The sequence below is a fragment of the Ascaphus truei genome, chromosome 17, assembly GCF_040206685.1.
Source record: "Ascaphus truei isolate aAscTru1 chromosome 17, aAscTru1.hap1, whole genome shotgun sequence".
NCBI lineage: Eukaryota > Metazoa > Chordata > Amphibia > Anura > Ascaphidae > Ascaphus > Ascaphus truei.
Window position 1 is genome coordinate 39267188 of NC_134499.1, and position 21214 is coordinate 39288401.

Consider the following 21214-nt stretch of genomic DNA (forward strand, 5'->3'; position numbering starts at 1 on the left):
AGTCAAAGACTGAGCCACTGATTGAGCCTCCTGTGCTGAAGCAAGGATATCCTTAAAACCAGACCTATTGGTGGCCCTTGATGACTGGAGTTGGCTGCCCCTGCTCTAATCCGTGGGGACACAGACAGCATGCGGACCTGGTTCTTGTCCAGCTCACAGTTCTTGTACTCCTTTTCTCCCTGTTCTTGGAATGTAACGATCACGAAACCGACAAAGATATTCATCATGAAAAAAGCGATGATGATGATGTAGATAATGAAGAAAATCGATATCTCCACTCTGTTGTTGTATACAGGGCCAACGTTTTCACCATTAGAGTCAATGGCTTTGTAGAGGAGTCTAAAAAAGACATACAAATTGTTACTACAGAATGTAATGTTCATACCTGTACATACAGTATTCTATATGAGCGTAACTCACATAATGTTAGTACTGTATCTAGCCCCCTTGCACGTCCTGCTCGGCTTTACTAGATTTAAAAAAACATGATTTTCTTAATCGCTTGCTTCTGAGGTTACCATGGCAACCTTTAGACTACAATGGGCTCTGGGGAGAGCTGCATTTTAACCTTCCAGACACTCTTAATGTATATAGTGCGTACACTGCTGCATGAAGCATCAGATTGAAAAAACGGCCATCGGCATGAACGGGGCTGGTTTAATGAGGACTGTTAATGCCATGACATTAGGTACACATGTAAGGTACAATAACTGATGTGCTCTTTTAAGAAACATATTTTATGTTAACTTCACTTTTCAATAAAACTCTTTATTTTATGATGTAACTTTTCATATGCTTATAATTCTGGAGGCAGGAAAATAGGACTAGCATTGCTTTAATAGCAAGTAATAATTGGGAATAATAGCGTCATTTTACATTTCTTTTTCGCAAATACAAATATCACTTGTGAGCACATTCACAAGTCTCAGGGCTGCAACCCCGCCCTTCCCCATTATCTCTTAGCAGACAATGTTGTCACTGCAGCCTGGGATTCTGGGAAATGACATGCAAATGAGCACTCAGTGTCACATTTTGCTTATCCATTTTAGGGCAGGGTTGCAGACCTGTCTGAGATGTGCTAATGTGCTCACAAGTGATATTTTTATTTGCTGTACACTGTGCGGTGTACGGTTTTTGTCACTTTTTTTACCCGTCATAACCTATTTAATGTGTGGTTGAAACACATTTCTTTTTAAAATTCAGAACATAACTGCACTATATGGAATAGGTTTTAGAGTACTTTTATGGGAGGAATTGCACCTTTAAACATTTGTTACATAGAGTAAATCTTTGCAATGAATATGAGGGTCTCCAGCAGCTTTTAGCTTTAACGAACACTAATGGGGGAGCTCAGTAACTATAAACCTTGTCCTTGCCACAGGGTATTTGCTATGCATTGTTGATCCACATTGATAGAAAAATGCCCACCACTGAGAGCATGTGAAAAAATGGTCTGTAACTCCAGCTTCCCCACTACATCTTTGGTATTACTGCAACCGCCTGTCTTCAGTTAGGCACAGCGCAAGTGCCTATTAACAAGGGCTTATTGTCAACTGTGCTAGCGAGACCTGAAGTGACATTGGACATGTCGCCTCCTGGAGAAGAATCTAGTAACGCTTACGTACGCAGGCCAACCTTCGAAGGTGGAAACAGTAAACAGAGCCATCATTGCTGAGAGGACATTGTCAAAGTTGAAGTCACTGTTAAACCACACTCGCTCTCTGATCGAAGGGTTATTCACATCTCCGTCTTTGTAAACAATATATTTGCCTCTGTGGGAAAAAATAAAATAAAAATTATTGTAGTTGACCAAATGGAAGTTATTTAGTCTTAAGAAGAAGGGATAAGACTAGAAAGATCTGCTAGTGTTCCCTGTTTTGGGAGATGGTGATGGCCTTGGGGTTAATAACATTCCATTTGAGTGGAAGAACCTACAATAGTTCGAAACCTACTGTGCTTCAGAGACCCAAAACGGACTGTAAGCTCTTCAGGATAGGTCAGGGGTGGGACACTCCAGTCCTCAAAGGCCCCCAACAGGTCAGGTTTTAAGGATATCCCTGCTGCAGCACAGGTAGCTCAATCATGAGCCACTGCTTGAGTCACCTGTACTGAAGCAGGGATATCTGTAAACCCTGATCTTTTGGTGGCCCTTGAGGACTGGAGTTGTCCACTCCTGGGATCGGCCCTCCTCTATCACCTTATCTCCATGATATTACTGTAGAGATTCCTACAGCCCCTATTTCACGATGGTTGTATTTCATTGCAGGGCTTTAAACTTTTGAATGTTCCATGAAGTCGCTACCACGTCATGGGCTCTGGAAAGGAAGCTTGTGCCAGGGTGCGGCAGCTGCATCGTGGGCTTTTTGCTAATTTTCTAAGGGAGATCCTGCTGCACGAGATCTGACTGGTAGAGGCACAGAAGAGGACTCGTTCCTCGTGTCGTCAGTGATGTGTGACGAGTGCCGTGGCCTCTCTGATACCCATAGGGTTAAAAGCATAAAGAATGCACTATAGGTGCCACCAAGATTAAGTCTGCAAAGTTCTTTATGAAACATTGAGTAACTTGTCAGTGCACACAGCAAAATGGAAATCTTTTTTTGGATCCTAATTATATTTTGATGCGGAAATTACAAATAGTTTTTATTTAAGAGACGGAAAATACCCATGCAAGCAGTCAGTTCTTACTTGCACTCCTCGGGGGCCTGCTTTGCTTCATCTGAACAGCGATAAAACTTCCCCTGCATGCAGAAGAGAATGAAAATGTTGAACATGTGATGTATGTAAATGAACAAAGTGCAGTTTTGGGTCTGTATTCTTGTAGTGGACCCATGTTCAACTGAGCCACTGATTGCCACCTATGGTGAAGCATGGATATCATGAAAACCTGACATGTTAGTGGCCCTTGAGGACTGGAGTTGGCCACCCCTGAACTATAACATACAAGATATCAACTTTATCTGAGACATTGTCTGGATAAAGGTGGCACAATAAACCTTATAGAGACATAATTGAGGTACAGGCAGTCCTCGGTTATCCGACACAATGCGTTACTCAAAATGGCGTTGTAAAGCGAAACGTTGTAAAGCGAAACACGTTTTCCCATAGGAACACTGTTTAAATGAAAGGTGCCGTTCCTGAAGGCATTTTTAACACTAAAATACACCAAATATTTTATGCAGGCAATAAGATATGCAGCACATATATAAATTATATAGTGTATATACTGTATTATATATATAATATAACATAATAAATAATATATTATATAGTATAATATAATATTATATAGTATAATATTATATATATACGCTCTTACGACGCTTTGCAACGTTGTTTATGTGAATATGTATATATATATACACACATACACAACGTTGCAAAGCGTCGTAAGAGCGTTGGATAAGCCATTTTGGCGTTGTAAAAATGAATATAGGTATGCATTGCATAGAATTGGATAAGCCATTCGTTGTAAAGCGATGCGTTGTAAAACGAGGACTGCCTGTAATCTTTACTACTGTACTGTATGTGTTCATGCATCAGACTCATGGTCAGTAGATGTAAGCAATTTGCGTACTAAAATGGTAACAGTGGTGTGCTAGCTCAGGAGGTACTTTTTATTACACACTAACAGTTATACTTCCTATCTTAAGTTTTATTTTAATAAAATTCTCCATTTGTTTATAGAGCACACACTGCATACTGTAAACTTCCTATAATTAGGTTCAAAGGACTTTGCTCCAATGTTCAGTAGATTTGGAATTTCTTTAAATCAGCCACAGTATTTCTTTAAAGTACTTTGAATACTGATTATATGTATGTCTGTTGCACAGAAAAAAAGCAGAAATGGGACTATCCTTATTATGACCGTTTATTTGCATATAACACACGCTTTTAACACGAAGTACTTAAATATTCATAAACCTGAAGATTATAACAAAGCTGCACAAAAAATACCAAAAAAAATAGTTACACAGATCGAAGTAAAATTAATGTTCTGCAAATAACATATCTAATGTTAGGTCGGATAGCTACAAATGAACAAATGTTATCCTGATACACACTACAATTCACTATACAATACCACTACATACGCCCATAACATACATTATCTTTAACTGTTCGTGCAATCACTTTAAATATAACGTATAACCCTGTTCTTTTAATGTAACCATGTATCTGTCATCATAATCTGTACCCAGGGCATACTTGAAAACGAGCGGTAACTGTCAATGGCCCTTATTCTCTAAGGTGTGATAAACGCAGGTGTCGGGCTATCACATGAAAGCCCCGTTAATTGTACTGCTTTTCCTGTGATAGCACATCATCTACACTGATCACACCTTACAGAATAAGCCCCAATGTATTACTTCCTGGTCAAACATTTTATAAATACATCAAATAAATAAATTTTATATCATCTAAATCAAGGAACAAACTTTAATGATATTGCTAAACTGTGGCAATCTGCAATACATGTTGTTCTTTGTCTCCTACCCTTCACACACGCCTTTATAAAAGTCACATCTTCGAGAAACCCTATATGGAACGTCTCCCCGATAGCCTCAATCTTCCTGCTCCCGTCTCTACCATGATATGCAAAAAATACATGTATTTTCTTGGCCTAATGTTTCTGCTATGTACTGGAGGCATCATCAAGAACCTCTGATAAAGGCTGCAGTGGGTAGTCGAAACGTTAGGCCAATATGCATATATATGGTGTGTTACATATGGTTTTTTTAATTGCTTAGCCACCTTTTATGTGCTCACTCACCTTGAACAGCTGGACCCCAATACAAGCGAACATGAACTGCAGCAAGGTTGTAACAATCATGATGTTGCCGATAGTTTTGATTGCAACAAACACACACTGAACAACATGCTACGGGAAGAGAGGAGACACGTGTGTTTTTAAACTAGAAATCTAATTTATCAGGTAAAACAAGCCTGCAAATACTTTTTGTGAATTTCATTTTTTTCAATTTAGGATTGAGGCATGGGGGTCTACGGAGATGAACCCCATTAATTTCAGCTCTGGGGGCCCCCTGCTTACGAAGATACTCACCTCCGCCAATCTCCTCGGGTGCCAGGGATCACATAATGGCCGCTGCCCAAAGATTTTGCGTCCTGCGGGCCAATAGGAAGCTGTGACATCATCACTGCAGCTTCCTGTTGCCCCATGTGACGCGGGAGGATTATACCTTAAAGCCCTGCTTGGGAGCAGCTACCGGCACCTACTCCAGAGGTAAGTATCTCCGGAAGCCAGGCCGCTGACGGGGGGGAAAGCCAGCTCGGTGGCTGCGGGGGACCGGCCACGCTGGGAGTGGGGCCCAGCTTGCACCAGCGGGAGAGACAGGCAGGCCTGGCAAGAGGCCCAGTGCGGGGAGAGATGCTCACAGCAGCCGTGGAGAGACGGGGCACCAGGGGCCTGAGACCTTGCACAAGGTATGTGTATGTATTTAGGGGGGTGTTGTATTTATTTTTGGGGGGGTGTTGTATGTATTTTTGGGGGGGTGTTGTATGTATTTTTTTGGAGGTGTTGTATGTATTTAGGAATGGGGGGGGTTGTATGTATTTGGGGATAGAGGGGTGTTGTATGTATTTGGGGATGGGGGATTATTGTGGTGGGGGGGGGAGAATTGTGTGTGTGTGGCCAGGGGGGAGGAGGGGTAGGGAGGAGAGAATGTGTGAGATGGGAGGATTGAGGGATTGAATGAGAGGGGGTTAATTGAGTGATAGCGGAGGGGGAGGAGAGTTAGAGGAAAGAGGAGAGAGGGGTTGTAAGAGTGGGAATGAGGACGAGAGAGGGGTGAGAGGGGGAGAGTGAGGAATAGAGGGGGGAAAGTGAGAGGCAGAGGGGGAGAGAGAAATACATGGAGGAGTGGGGTGGGAAATAAAGGAGGGGAAGAGCTAGGATGTGTGCAACTGGGGACTCGCAAGACCACCGACACAGGAGGGGGGTGGGACATCGAATCTGTAGTCTTGGGCCCCGGGAGATCTGTCAGCAGCCCTTTACAGAAGTAGGGGGTCCCCAGATCTGGAATTAATGGGGTTCAGCTCCGCAGACCACCAGCTTCAATCCTTTATTTTAAAAAAAATCTGCCAAAAAATAAGCAGGCTCCTTTAAAAAAATACAAATGTTCATTGCAAATGATAATCCTGCATAACACATGACTGGGACTCACTATGATTTAATCATAATACAAATAAAGCTTTTTCTTGTAAAGCACTGACAGTGTATGCAGCACTCTACACAGTCCCTGCCCTGTACAGCTCACAATCTATGTTTTTGGTGCCTGAGGCACAGGGAGATAAAGTAACTTACCCAAGTTCACAAGGAGCCAACACCGGGAATTGAACCAGGTTCCCCTGATTCACACTCAGTGCCAGTCAGTGTCTTTACTCACTGAGTCAGCCCACTCCCATTTCATGTTAAAGGTGGCTTTGTACCAGACAACAAGCCTAGGCTGAGAAAAGCCAAGCAAGGCTCCATCAGGCAAACATTAACAGAACGTCTCTGCTGGCCTGGACCTGGATGATTTACATAGCGGTGTTCGAGTTACGTTAAATGTACATGATATAAATTCACTGTACTTTTTAATTCAGTCTCTGTTTCTCCTTATTTAGTGCAGTAACCACAATGCAGAAAACCCAAGAATACATGGGAAACACCCAGACCTTGAGTCCTTTAGCTCTGTTGATGGCTCTCAGTGGTCTGAGCACTCGCAGAACTCGCAGAATCTTCACCACAGATATAGCACTTGATCTATAGAAAGATTGATTTGAAGAGTAAATATTGGTTTCAAACATAACATTCTGCCTCAGACATCAAACCATAGGTTAAAAACATTAATATATATATATTTTCAGATAACATCTCACTTAAGTTTAAAAAATGGGATGGCAGTGCTAAGAAGTACTTACTGATTACTGCGACAGTAGTAACACTAACAAGTACTTACTGATTATTGCAACAGTAGTAACACTAAGTACTTCCTGATTGTTGCGACAGTAGTAACACCAAGAAGTACTTATTGATTATTGCGACAGTAGTAACACTAAGAAGTGCTTACTGATTATTGCGACAGTAGTTACACTAAGAAGTACTTACTGATTACTGCGACAGTAGTTACACTAAGTACTTACTGATTACTGCGACAGTAGTAACACTAAGAAGTGCTTACTGATTACTGCGACAGTAGTAACACTAAGAAGTGCTTACTGATTACTGCGACAGTAGTAACACTAAGAAGTGCTTACTGATTACTGCGACAGTAGTAACACTAAGAAGTGCTTACTGATTACTGCGACAGTAGTAACACTAAGAAGTGCTTACTGATTACTGCGACAGTAGTAACACTAAGAAGTGCTTACTGATTACTGCGACAGTAGTAACACTAAGAAGTGCTTACTGATTACTGCGACAGTAGTAACACTAAGAAGTGCTTACTGATTACTGCGACAGTAGTAACACTAAGAAGTGCTTACTGATTACTGCGACAGTAGTAACACTAAGAAGTGCTTACTGATTACTGCGACAGTAGTAACACTAAGAAGTGCTTACTGATTATTGCGACAGTAGTAACACTAAGAAGTACTTACTGATTATTGCGACAGTAGTAACACTAAGAAGTACTTACTGATTATTGCGACAGTAGTAACACTAAGAAGTACTTACTGATTATTGCGACAGTAGTAACACTAAGAAGTACTTACTGATTATTGCGACAGTAGTAACACTAAGAAGTACTTACTGATTATTGCGACAGTAGTAACACTAAGACGTACTTACTGATTATTGCGACAGTAGTAACACTAAGACGTACTTACTGATTATTGCGACAGTAGTAACACTAAGACGTACTTACTGATTATTGCGACAGTAGTAACACTAAGAAGTACTTACTGATTATTGCGACAGTAGTAACACTAAGAAGTACTTACTGATTATTGCGACAGTAGTAACACTAAGAAGTACTTACTGATTATTGCGACAGTAGTAACACTAAGAAGTACTTACTGATTATTGCGACAGTAGTAACACTAAGAAGTACTTACTGATTATTGCGACAGTAGTAACACTAAGAAGTACTTACTGATTATTGCGACAGTAGTAACACTAAGAAGTACTTACTGATTATTGCGACAGTAGTAACACTAAGAAGTACTTACTGATTATTGCGACAGTAGTAACACTAAGAAGTACTTACTGATTATTGCGACAGTAGTAACACTAAGAAGTACTTACTGATTATTGCGACAGTAGTAACACTAAGAAGTACATACTGATTATTGCGACAGTAGTAACACTAAGAAGTACTTACTGAATGCCAAAGGAAACCAGAGAGACGCCCACAACGAGCAAATCCAGCAAATTGAAGTAATTTCTGCAGAAAGACCCTTTGTGAAGAAATGCTCCAAATGTCAACATCTATAATGGTATTAATTAAAAAAATAGTTACAAATAGTTACCATTTACCCACATAAAGCTGTATACAGGGAGATTATCTACAAGCATGCAATTAAGTCACTTATAGAAGGTCAGCGATTAGGTGCGTTATACAAAATAACATTATTGTATACAGTAAAGGATAACGGCTCTTTGGTTAACTTTTGAAAACGTATAAGAAATAAATGGGATAGAATTTGTACCACCACCACTATATTTTAAATACATAAGTGTTGCAATGTTTGTGTACTATTACTCCATTGTAGAACACAAGCCCTCCTTATATTTAGCGAGGGGAGGCAGGTGCCTTGAACATGACTACAGAAAGTAATATATTGCCTCCTGAATGTCAGTTTTCATAAACTATAAAGATTGAGGGAAGTACCAGGTAATTGGTAATATTTTGAAATTTACAGTATGTGAACACGTAGACAGTAAAATGGTGTCTTTAGTAGGTTTTCTACTAACTGATCAGCCACCGAGAGATCATTAAACATGTTAAGGGTACAAATATCTCATGAATAATAATTTAAAAAAAAGAAAGCAATATGTTCACTACAACCAACACGGTGGTGATCAGCTGATGTTAGGCTCTATAGTGCAATAAGTCCATGCACCATACTAGGGGGAAATGAATGCACTCCATCAGGGGTGACCGACTCCAATCCTCAAGGGCTATTGACAGATTTGAGTTTACAGATATCCCTGCTTCAGCATAGGTAGCTCAATCAGTGGCTCAGTCAGAGACTGAGCCGGGAAATCCTGAAAAGCTGGCCTGTTGGTGGCCCTTGAGGACGGGAGTTGAGCTTCCCTGAATTAGCACTACAGTACTTACCATTGTAAAACATTTATTAATGGAAGCTACTGGTTTAAGCTCTTTGCTGCCACAAGGCCATTTAGTAAATATTTAACAAGTCAATCTGACAGTGAACTGTTCTTACGGAGTCTTCAGCATCGGCTCAGGAAACACCAATTGTCGCATACATATCCATTAACAAGGTCAATCACATAGGTTATCATCGGGTAAGTGGCCAAAGATACCAGTATAATTATACATTAATATAATAATACATCTGTCTGGCGATATTCGTGAAAGTAACTAAATCATTTTTCCTGTATCTATTTGGTAGCCAGGAGACACACATAGGGCTATACTTACAAGGTTGTGCTAAGCCGTAAGGCATCTTACAACCCATTCAAGCAAACAGACTTTAAAGCGCCTTATGGCTTAACACTACTTAGTAAATTGGGCCCTATATATCAGTGCCTCCTGGCTAATATTTATGGCCCATAGTCTCTACTGTGACCAGTTTCATGGAGTCAGGCATACAGTTAAAGTGAAAAACAACCCAATATAATAGGGCTAAGAGGCAATCTTGTGTGCAATGCCACAAAAGGGGAAACCCATGCATACTACAAGATGCATTACCAGATGAAGAATCAAGGTGAACAAAGTGTATGTACATAATGAATGTTAGTTTTAAAACAGCTTCTCCATGCAATAAAAAGTGCATTCCCACTTACTCTACAACTTTTAGTTATGTTGTTGAGTGTCTTGGGTGGCTTCTGCTAAAGAACACTGCAAAAAGGTACAGGTGAGGGTGTAGGTCAAGAATATAATTTGTCCACATTAATTCGCAGGCCTGATGACTTACTAGTGCAGGGCTGGTCAACTCCAGTCGTCAAGGCCCACCAACAAGCCAGGTATTAGGATATCCATGCTTCACAATAGGTGGCTCAATAAGTGGCTCAATCATTCTGGATCAGTCACACCGATTGAGCCACCTGTGCTGAAGCAGGGATACCCAGAAAACCTGACCAGTTGGTGACCCCTGAGGACTGGAGTTGGCCTCCCCTGCACCAGTGGGTCTTTCGGTGCTTCCTATTTGCTGCCACTGATAGGAAAGGCAGGGCCTCTGTGACAAACCATCGCTCTCGGCCTACAACCCAGTGTCCAGTCCCAGCACAGTGATACACGGATCTGGGACACTAGCCGTGTATGTTACAAGAAGCGGCCCAACACATACGTGTAAAACTTAGTTGAGCTTGTAGATTGCCTGGGAATGTGCCTTTAGAAATGAGATATATTCAACTGGTGGATCACTCAAGAAAGATTATTTTCAAAGACAGAACTGATTTGGTGCTTTAATGTGGAAATTACCAGTGCATTGTATTTCGTGACAAAAGCACACCAAGGGAAAATATTTAAAGCAGCAGTAATAGATACAGTGTTTGGGAATATTTCAAGAGGCAAAGTAATCATCATTGTACTTGTTCTTTTCATCAAAAGTATTCTTGTTCTTTCTGTCAAGATATTCTGCTGCTGTTAGAAGAATTGGTTATTTTAATCAGAAATTTGTGCTATAACCAACTAACCCGCCCGTAGTATAACAAAAAAAATACAGTAATCTGGGGGAGAAGACATTTAAGTTCAAAATAGTTGCAGCTATAATGTGTCCAAATTTTTCATTTAGAAATATAAGAGGCAAGGACCAGACAAGTATATAGTACTGCTGTTTTAAATAAACTTTCACGCAAACCGATTACCTTCAATACGATTTCAAATGTAAACATACTAGTGAAGACATAATCTGCATAGCCTAGGACCTGGAGGGTAAAAAGAGTTACAAACATTATTGCTAACATGACTTTCAGCAACCACAAAATTACATGTCATTACCTTTAAGAAGATCTCAACTGTAAAGATGCCTGTGAAAGCATAGTCAAAGTAACCAAGTATCTGCAAGGTATAACAAATAGTGTAACAGTGAGGGAGGGGTCTGTGCACCATCGCCCATCATCTCTAAACCCACGTCCAAAGTAGAAGCGACGACGCATGCGCTGAAAACAAAAGGCCGTAAAGCAATGCGTACGGCCATAGAGCGCGTGTGCACGAGAGCTGCCGGGCGGACGATACTTCGCGAGACAACTTTTTTTTTTATTTTGCCGCGAGACGGCCGGGTCACGTGCCATACGCCCCGGTTTAGCCGGGGTAATGTTGGTAGTTGGATAACGGGAGCGCAGGATCATGAAAAAGATTAAATATGCATATAGTGTAATATTGCAATAACCAAAAGGCATTGAAGAAGAATAGTAATAATTATGTACGTGGTCACGTGGCCCAGATAAAGTGTAGACACAAAGGGTTCTTTAAAAGAATGATCCTTGTCGTCTATCACAGTCGCTGAATGTCTTGGAACTGGCGTTTTACAGGGGGAGCATCTACCCATAAGTAGAACCAGAACAAAGATCCCTTCTTAGGATGTGGAGCCTTCCCCTCGTATGGATTTCAGTACACAGAGAGAATATATGTGTAAAAAAACATGTATTTGCATAAAAGTAATGTACAGCACTCTGTACTTGCATATAAACAACATTAGCCCTCACATTTAATGCTGAACTTCATATTCATTACCAGGACACATAGGTGAAGATTCATAAATAGGGAGTAAAGTAAACGCTACAATCAGGAAGCGAATGCGTTATTAGTAATGCACAAATTGAAAGAGGTTTTATACAATAAACCGTTTTTCAGCCTCACTGTCAATTTCCCTCCAAGCATTGATGACATATACACTGGTTTCAGAAAAACTGGACCCTTTTATTTTTCCTCATATCTTGCAGAAAAATCACGAAAGTTTCATGAAAAAGTGAGCAATTCTAGGTCTACCGCAGCAGATTATTACATTGAAGAACTATGTGATAATCTAATAAATATTATTTGGAAGTGGTGACGGTGTGATGACCTCTTACCTTGCATAGTTATGAAATGGTGAAGATAAGCACGTTATAAAGTGCTGGAGACAGAAAAAGAATTATGGTCCAAATCGCTAAAATAAAATGTTTTGCACACGAGTCTGACATTGAAGGGATAACTCACGGTCACTCCCACTGTGAGGTCTTGCTAGTGCTAATATACATAGCTGAAAATGTAACGGATACGCACGTTTTAATGACAGTAGCGATTAGAATCCTTACTATGTTCCGAAAGGAGTGACTGCGTATCGGGTCCTCCGCAGCTAAGGAAGCGCTGCTCAGCATGATGAAGACTAAGATGAGGTTGGTGAAGATGTGATGGTTGATGAGCTTGTGGCATCCCACACGAAATCTGTAATGAGAACAAAAAATACACAAAGGAAAAACTGGAATACTACACTTCTAATAACGGGTCAGGTCCCCACAATACATCTGATGAGTTCATATGAACTAAATTATCCAGTATATATATATTCATAGTATAGTATTTAAAGTTTAACTCTAAAATATATATATATATGCAAATATGTAAATATAACTGTATGCTCATCTGCTTGTCTAAGGCCTCGTTCAGGGTGCTGGCTTCGGGGGCAGGGCGTGCTGACGTGCGTGCTGCCGTGAGCAACAAAGTATTCAATTGGAATACTTGTTGTCAGGGTAGCTACTGCCCTGCCTCCGAAGCCAGGAGTTGCTGCTGACGACAGCTTCAGTAAACGAAAATTTAGTTTCTTGGAGCTGAAGCAGCGTCACATGATTTCATGACTGCAGCTTGGATACTTTACCCTGCCGTCTGTAGCCCCGCCCCCTCCCCAACGCTGAAAAGTCTGCTGGGGGATAATCACATGTCGCCCAGCAAACTCCCAGCACAGCCTGCCTCCCGCCCTCCCTCCGAGTCCTCAGCTGGCAACCTGAACGAGCCCTAAGGCAGGTCTGCAACCCCGCCCTTCACCATTATCACCCAGCACACAGCACTTCCACTGCAGCAAGAGATTCTGGGAAATGACATGCAAATGAGCACGCAGTGCCACTTTTTGCTTCAAAAACCATTTTTAACATGGTTCCCTATACACACATTATCTCTAGAACTATAAACTATATCTATATGACTAATCTCCGCTGTTTTTGAGATCTGCACTGTGTGTTCTGATGATGCGCTGAGGATAGAAAGGAAGCGCAACATATGAAATAATACGGAAACATATTTGTACTTTTCAATGATAAAAACCAATATTGAAAACCACATTCCTACATTTTCACAATAAAAAGCATGTGAGGACACTGATATTTACGGGTTGGTATTGCTAAAGATGAAGAAGGCGCTCCCTTCAGGAATGGGTGTAATCTTTTCCTTCATATTAAGCTCAGACATTCGCCGTGGGCGCGGGCCTGCTGGTACTTCTGGCTCTTCTTCATCCTCCTCATCTACAGGTAGTTAAAAGACAGACATTTCCCAGCGGCAATGCTTGTAAAACATGTTTATTTGAAACAGAGAAACATACAAAATTATGGAATATGAGGCCTACTACAGAATATAGACCACCTAGCCGTAAATCAATTTAGCCTGGTTATATCGCACTTGTGCTCTTAGCTATAAAGCCCTACTAAACCAAGTATTCATTAAGATGACTATAGGTTCTCTTTAATATCCAAAAGAGACTTTGCATATTTGCTTTAGTTTCCAACTTTTTCATAATTTAAGTGAAATTGTAAGGTAGTTAAGGGTGGCGCTAGTACACCTCAATGTTCTCCGTGTTCTTCATGAAGCCCCACTATGTCAGATCTGGTGGTTCTAGACCATGGTTGGCCAACTCCAGTCCTCAAGGGCCACCAACAGGCCAGGTATTAGGATTCCCTGCTGATTCATTCTGACTGAGTCACTGACTAATCCACCTGTGCTGAAGCAAGGATATCCTTAAAACCTAGCCTGTTGGTGGCCCCAAGTACTAGAGTTGAAGACCCCTGTTCTAGACCAAAGTACAATTTTTCAGTGCATTCTCCCCACCTAACATTGTCTTTTACTTTGTTCAGTTTTTTGTTCAATCCAAGGTCAATGTCAACTTTAGCCCCTTGAAGTTTAAGGTCAGGTTTGGTTTTGATCAAGGACACCTCCCTGTGAATCACGGTTATTGCCTTTCTGAAAATCTGTGCACAGAACTAGAATGTGTACTGCACCGTTCAGAATGAGTGTATGAGGTCACCAATTCTACAGTGAAGATTTCATTTCAGATAAAGGGAATTAGAAACACTCCCTCCCGAGGAGTGGCATGTATTTATGTATAGCTTTATTTATATAGCGCCCACAGTGTACTCAGCGCTTTACAAAAAGACAATACATTACAGGGAATTAAAATACAATAAGCACAACAAAGTCAGACAATAGGAAAGGAAGTTCCTGTACCGGAGAGCTTACAATCGAAGTGGCATGTTGGGAAACTTACAGAGACAGCAGGTGAAGGAATAAGTGCAGTAGATGGCAGTGCTTGGCAGGAGTGACTACGAGACAGTGGCCATGAGTCCAGGTATTGGGATGCTTCATTTAAGAGATGGGTTTTCAGGTTAGTCTTGGAGGTGGGGAGAGAGGGTGCTTTGTCTATACTGAGTGTGAGGCAGTCCAACAGGTAAATGGCAGGGAGGGAAAAGGGTTTAAGGTGAGAAAGAGCAGTAGAGGTGATATGGGTGGAAAGGAGGGTGGCTAACATACATAAGATCTCCAACTTACCCGGCTCTTGACATTCTCTCTCTTCTTCATTTTCCTCATCAATTACAACCTGGCAGGGAATATATATATATATATGTAACTACTTATGTAACCTCTTCTCTGCCAGAGGGGAGTACAACACATTGCTTAGGAATAAAGGGATTTAAATAGCTCAACAGACACAACCACAGTTATAATAAAATAAGAATGATGCAGACAAACACAGCTAAAGAAAATGAGAGACCTATATGATGTGTTTGCCATGCTTTGCTGCAGTGACAGGGCATACGGTATTTTGTGGGGATATAAAGATACCAAGAGATACCTTAGAGTCGATTGCTTTCTTGCGATCATTGTCTGCTTTTTCGCCATCTTTATTCCCCGTGCTCTCTTTCCTTCAAGTAAATGAAAAATAGGTATTTGAGGCTTTTCATGCCTGAAGCAGAGTTGAGGAGTATAATACCGATGTGGCTTTCATATAGATATTTTTTAGGTAATTCGAACCCTAAAGCTAAACAGAGCGCAGTTTAGCCCCGGAGGATTCCCGGGTTCAAATTCAGCAAAATAAATCTATGTGAAAAAGTAGAGGAGGGGGAGGGGTGGTGTTGGGGGGAGGGGGCTTTTTTCGCTGCCTTAAATCTGAATCAATTGTTATTCCAGTCCCCTAGAAAATAAAACAGAGACACCTGATTGAGGAGCCTGGGCGCTTCCAAAGCTTGTAAGCTGTCAACTCTTGTTTGCCCAATAAAATGTAACATTATAACTTTTTTCCTTTTGTTACATCAATAATTGACTAATACAGCAAATTCTTCTTCTAATCTCTAAAATACATTACAAAAAAAAAAAAACATAGTTGCCTCTTTTCTCCTCTTTTTTTGTTACCTGTCCCATTTCCTCTTTAAGGGTTAGTTACTGTAACAGGTAATCTGTTCTGCCCTATTATGATACATGGATCCTAATTGTAAAGTAGTTCAGCAATGTGACTGCAAACGGAAATTATGAAGAAAAGCCTCCAGCGATGTCCGAATTATATAAGAGTAACATGTCAGACTGTGTCGCTGATACGGGATCATCATGAGAACAGACATTATTGGGAACAATCAAGGAATCACTATACTGTTATTAAGGTCTTAGTTTTAGGAGATTTGCTCGTGGCGTAGTTACCAGTGTGAGTAATACAGTACTTAGGTCTTGTCAGTGATATATATATCACTGCCTACATTTTCCGGAAATTGCTCTTTTTCCTGCATTTTCTACCCAGTGCATCGTGCACCAGACACAATGAAAACAAAAATCAGATCAATTGCATTCTAATTCTAAGCTTCACAATTATTGTTATGAACAGCAATGCTGATAAATCGCTAAGTAGAACAGAAGCAAATTGAGTCCCTGGAGAGATTACAGCAGGAGAGGCCAACTCCAGTCCTCAAGAGCCACCAACAGGTCAGGTTTTCAGGATATCCCTGCTTCAGCACAGATGGTGCAGTCGAAGACTGAGCCACTGATTGAGCCATCTGTGCTGAAGCAGGGATAGGGAGAGGACTGGAATTGCCCACCCCTGGATTATAGTTTTAGTTTATCTACCTGAGGCTCAGGGAGATAAAGTAATCTGTAATGTAATTATGGCGATAGACAGCACTATGAAATAAGTGGTCATTGCCTTATAGAGAACAGGGGATATTAAAAGCGATAATTAACACACACACACACACACACACACACACACACACACACACACACACACACACACACACACACACACACACACACACACACACACACACACACAGTTACAGTTACAGTAAGAAGCAACACATTGGAAACCACATATGAATGCACTTCATTTACACATAACTAGGGTTGCATTGGTAGCCCAATAACCTATTCTGGTTTTGCGAAAGCTTTGGGAGCCCCTGGATTGGAGGATAGTGTGTTACAGGTTTAAGACATGTTGTAGTAGTAGTAATCCAGCTGCACTTACACGAGACCCTGCCTTTTCTTCTCTGCAAGATGCGGTTCGTTTACATCAATCGATGTTCCTAAAGCACACACCCTAGTTCACGTTGGACTACACCCCAGTGTTCTTCTTCATTGATTACCTTGCACTTTTCTTTTTCTCTTTCTCCTCGGCCGCTTCCTTCTGAGCGGTGTTCAAACTTTCAGCATCTGCTAAATTATCCACAGCAATGGCCAAAAAGACATTTAACAAGATATCTAGTTCAAACTGTTTTAAGGAGAACATTTTGTATGTTTTTTTTTTATTGGCAATTTTCTATTGGGACACAGAAATAAAATAAGAACAGTAGGGATGTTATATAGCAAAAACCATGACAAAGAGACATTCCGGGCCCACAAATCCAAATATAATTATCCAAATTGTTAGGGTCCTCCTTAACATCCCTGTGACAGGGTGAATGAACGTCACCAGCCATATACCTGGCAAACCTATGTTTAGGCTTGCAGTGCAGCAGTGACGAGGTTAAGTTTCAGTTGAGAAGGGCTGCTTAATTAGTCTGACCCCAGCTGCATAATAAAGGTGTTTTAAAACCCCCAGGCTGTACACACATGCAAGCTGGCCGGTCAGGAGACAGGACTGAAATACTGAAGAGATTACTGCTATAAGGTCTGTTTTGCAAAGTACATGTGTGATGAACTGTCTGTGTCCTGCATGCTGAAGAGAAGCTGCCTTGTTTTCTATGCTGGAGAAGCTATTTTGTTTGTCTGCTGAAGAGAAGCTATTCAGTTTTTGTATGCTGAAGAGAAGCTATTTTGTTTTGTATGCTGTATGTTTTTAAGGCTCAATAAAGAAGCCTTATCAAGAGAACCCGCGTGTGTGGTTGCATGTACCCTGCAACAATCCCCTACTAACTCAGTGGCTAAATAATAATGGACACAACAATACAAGGGGAAATGTGGGTAAGGAGGAGGGGGGTGGGTGGTAACTGTATTTGCACCGGTCTAAGTTTATTTTACTTGTATACTCCAGGTCATACCCACTATTCGAAAGCGATAGTCATTACTCTAGTTCATTTGAGACATGCCTCTGTGCTAGGTCAGCCCAGGAGGATCGTCGTCTTCTGTCTATTGTACGGTTTTTTTTAATGTTGAGACTCTCGCATTAATTTTCAGAGTTGTCATGTCTTACAGGTTAAAATATTATCCTGTACTCTGATAGTAAATATTGTTGTCTTAAAAACTCAGTAGTTAAAGTTATGCTAAGAAGTGTTTCTCCAGAAGACGCCTTCCCTGCCAGAAGACGCCTTCCCTGCCAGAAGACCCTTTCCCTGCCAGAAGACTCTTTCCCTGCCAGAAGACCCTTTCCCTGCCAGAAGACTCTTTCCCTGCCAGAAGACCCTTTCCCTGCCAGAAGACGCCTTCCCTGCCAGAAGACGCCTTCCATGCCAGAAGACGCCTTCCCTGTCAGAAGACGCCTTCCCTGCCAGAAGACACCTTCCCTGCCAGAAGACACCTTCCCTGCCAGAAGACCCCTTTCCCTGCCAGAAGACACCTTCCCTGCCAGAAGACACCTTCCCTGCCAGAAGACCCCTTTCCCTGCCAGAAGACACCTTCCCTGCCAGAAGACACCTTCCCTGCCAGAAGACCCCTTTCCCTGTCAGAAGACGCCTTCCCTGTCAGAAGACCCTTTCCCTGCCAGAAGACTCTTTCCCTGCCAGAAGACGCCTTCCCTGCCAGAAGACGCCTTCCCTGTCAGAAGACGCCTTCCCTGTCAGAAGACGCCTTCCCTGCCAGAAGACCCCTTTCCCTGCCAGAAGACGCCTTCCCTGTCAGAAGACCCTTTCCCTGCCAGAAGACTCTTTCCCTGCCAGAAGACCCTTTCCCTGCCAGAAGACGCCTTCCCTGTCAGAAGACGCCTTCCCTGCCAGAAGACCCCTTTCCCTGCCAGAAGACGCATTCCCTGTCAGAAGACACCTTCCCTGCCAGAAGACACCTTCCCTGCCAGAAGACCCCTTCCATGCCAGAAGACCCCTTTCCCTGCCAGAAGACACCTTCCCTGCCAGAAGACCCCTTCCATGCCAGAAGACCCCTTTCCCTGTCAGAAGACACCTTCCATGCCAGAAGACACCTTCCTTGCCAGAAGACACCTTCCATGCCAGAAGACACCTTCCTTGCCAGAAGACACCTTCCATGCCAGAAGACATCTTCCATGCCAGAAGACACCTTCCTTGCCAGAAGACACCTTCCATGCCAGAAGACATCTTCCATGCCAGAAGACACCTTCCTTGCCAGAAGACACCTTCCATGCCAGAAGACACCTTCCAGCCTATTTACTTAATTGGCCGTAGTGGGCAATATTAACTAAGGCCTGCTGGAAGGTGTCTTATGGAGTTGCACTTGTTAGTAAAGATGGTAACAGGTAGACTTCATCAACATGCAACAATACTTCCAGCAACTTTACCATACATTACAAACCGAAATCGAGATCAGAAAGGATACAATTACCACAGATGAAAAGTATGATGAAGTATATACACACGATCATTCCTGATGAAGAAGGCCCTCCATATGCCATAATGCCATCATACATAACAGCATTCCAGTCCTCTCCTGTTAAAATCTAAGGTAAGACATCCCTTGACAAGTTACTTCACATTGGTTCAATACTTCTTGAGAGCTTGCAGTGCTCGGTTGACCAGAAAATTATTTAATTTGATGTAAAGTAATAATTTTAAAAACCGTCATTAATATGTATATGGTTTATATGTATATGGCATTTTGGAGCTATGTCAATCTTCATATATCTGTACATATATCAATTCATATCTATCTAAAAACTGTCAGCATAAGCAAATATAATTATTACTAAAAGTTTAATCTCACTCGCAGGCAAAGTATTTTTTTTACTATTGTAATGTAAGTTTCCATCTCTTGTGGAACTCATTCATCATAAAAATGATTTTGTTGCAAGGGCAGGGACAGAAGATCTATACAAAGGCATCTAAAACTGGCTTCCTTTTATCCTTTATCTACTTTAAACAATTCAGGCATTACACTGTCACACTTGGAAGTGAAACAATGAAGTGTTTTGCAAAGCTAAAAATAACCCCAGGACTAGTATTGTTTCCATAAATAGGCAGCTATTCCAATACAAAGAACACGTGAGCACGCCAAAAAATATACACCATTCTATTTTTGTTCCACCAAAGGCATAAAATCACTCTAAAAATACAAAATATGCGGCATGATAAAGTAATCACAAAAGAACAGAAGTTAGATGTGCTAAAAAGTGGTTGGAACAAAATAATGATATTCTTTAAGCTCCGAGATCGCCAGTCTGTGCGGTCTGACACAGAAGCCACATTGAGTACCATAGTCCTAGTTTTACAATTAATATCACACTGCGCTCCACACATCTTAGGTACTGTTAGTGGACAAGAACAACAGTGGAAACATCAGAAACTGAATGGAGATCATTACCTGGAACACAGTCAGGAGGGATTGTGGGAAGTTATCAAACGTGCTTCTTTTTGTTTGTGTTTCATCAAAATTAAATTTGCCCCCAAACAGTTGCATCCCAAGCAGAGAGAAGATAATAATGAAGAGGAAAAGCAGGAGCAGTAAGGAAGCAATGGATTTCATCGAGTTTAATAATGATGCTACTAGGTTGCTGAGGGAAGCCCAATGCCTGTGAATGAGAAAGTGCACAGATTAACAGAGAAATACTGGACAAAGTAGACCAAAGGTGGCCAACTCCAGCCCTCAAGGGCCACCACCAGCAGGTCACATTCTAAATCTATCCCTGCTTCAGCAGAGGTGGCTCAATCAGTGGTTTCTCATTGACTTAGCCACTGATAGAGCGACCTGTGCTGAAGCAGGAATATCCTTAAAGTTGGTGGTGGCCCTTGAAGACTTGAGTTGGCCGCTCCTGATGTAGACCATGTACTGTAGGAGAAACACTACAACATCATCTGTAGGACGTGTGTAGGTAAATATTGGCTACTTACCTTGTTACTTTAAAAATTCGGAGAAGGCGAACACATCGAAACACCGATATACCCAGAGGTGACATGATTTCCAGCTCAACCAGAATGGTTTCAGTAATACCACCACAAACCACAAAGCAGTCAAAACGATTGAAAAGGGAGACGAAATAGGCCTGGAGACCAAGGCTGTACATCTTGACCAACATCTCACATGTAAAACAACCCAGGAGAACTTTGTTTGCAATATCTGAAACAAACCATAAGGGATGTATGCATCTGTCTTTGGAGGTTATTCATTAAACAGTGATAGTGCCGATTGGGGCACTGTCGCATGGAGACTCCCTTTGAAGTCAAAGGGAATTTAATTCAAAA

General features: G+C 41.5%; 1 protein-coding gene across 16 annotated transcripts in view; it reads right to left on the minus strand.

Annotated features, from left to right (window-relative positions):
• The window catches only part of CACNA1D (calcium voltage-gated channel subunit alpha1 D), a 214595-nt gene that overhangs the window by 60513 nt on the left and 132868 nt on the right, over positions 1-21214 (minus strand). For 12 of the 16 annotated variants that reach the window (XM_075574879.1, XM_075574884.1, XM_075574883.1 and 9 more), the window contains 15 exons: positions 20864-21089; positions 20337-20544; positions 19356-19476; positions 17000-17114; positions 15226-15295; positions 14922-14970; positions 13492-13624; positions 12425-12554; positions 11127-11186; positions 8322-8428; positions 6676-6763; positions 4772-4879; positions 2686-2738; positions 1626-1772; positions 138-339 (listed from right to left, as the gene is read on the minus strand). In XM_075574879.1, the coding sequence (XP_075430994.1) occupies positions 138-339; positions 1626-1772; positions 2686-2738; positions 4772-4879; positions 6676-6763; positions 8322-8428; positions 11127-11186; positions 12425-12554; positions 13492-13624; positions 14922-14970; positions 15226-15295; positions 17000-17114; positions 19356-19476; positions 20337-20544; positions 20864-21089 (1817 nt within the window). Of the gene's footprint in view, positions 1-137; positions 340-1625; positions 1773-2685; positions 2739-4771; positions 4880-6675; positions 6764-8321; positions 8429-10993; positions 11054-11126; positions 11187-12424; positions 12555-13491; positions 13625-14921; positions 14971-15225; positions 15296-16999; positions 17115-19355; positions 19477-20336; positions 20545-20863; positions 21090-21214 lie in introns of all 16 variants that reach the window. The other 4 variants (XM_075574885.1, XM_075574886.1, XM_075574872.1 and 1 more) reach the window with 1 other exon arrangement.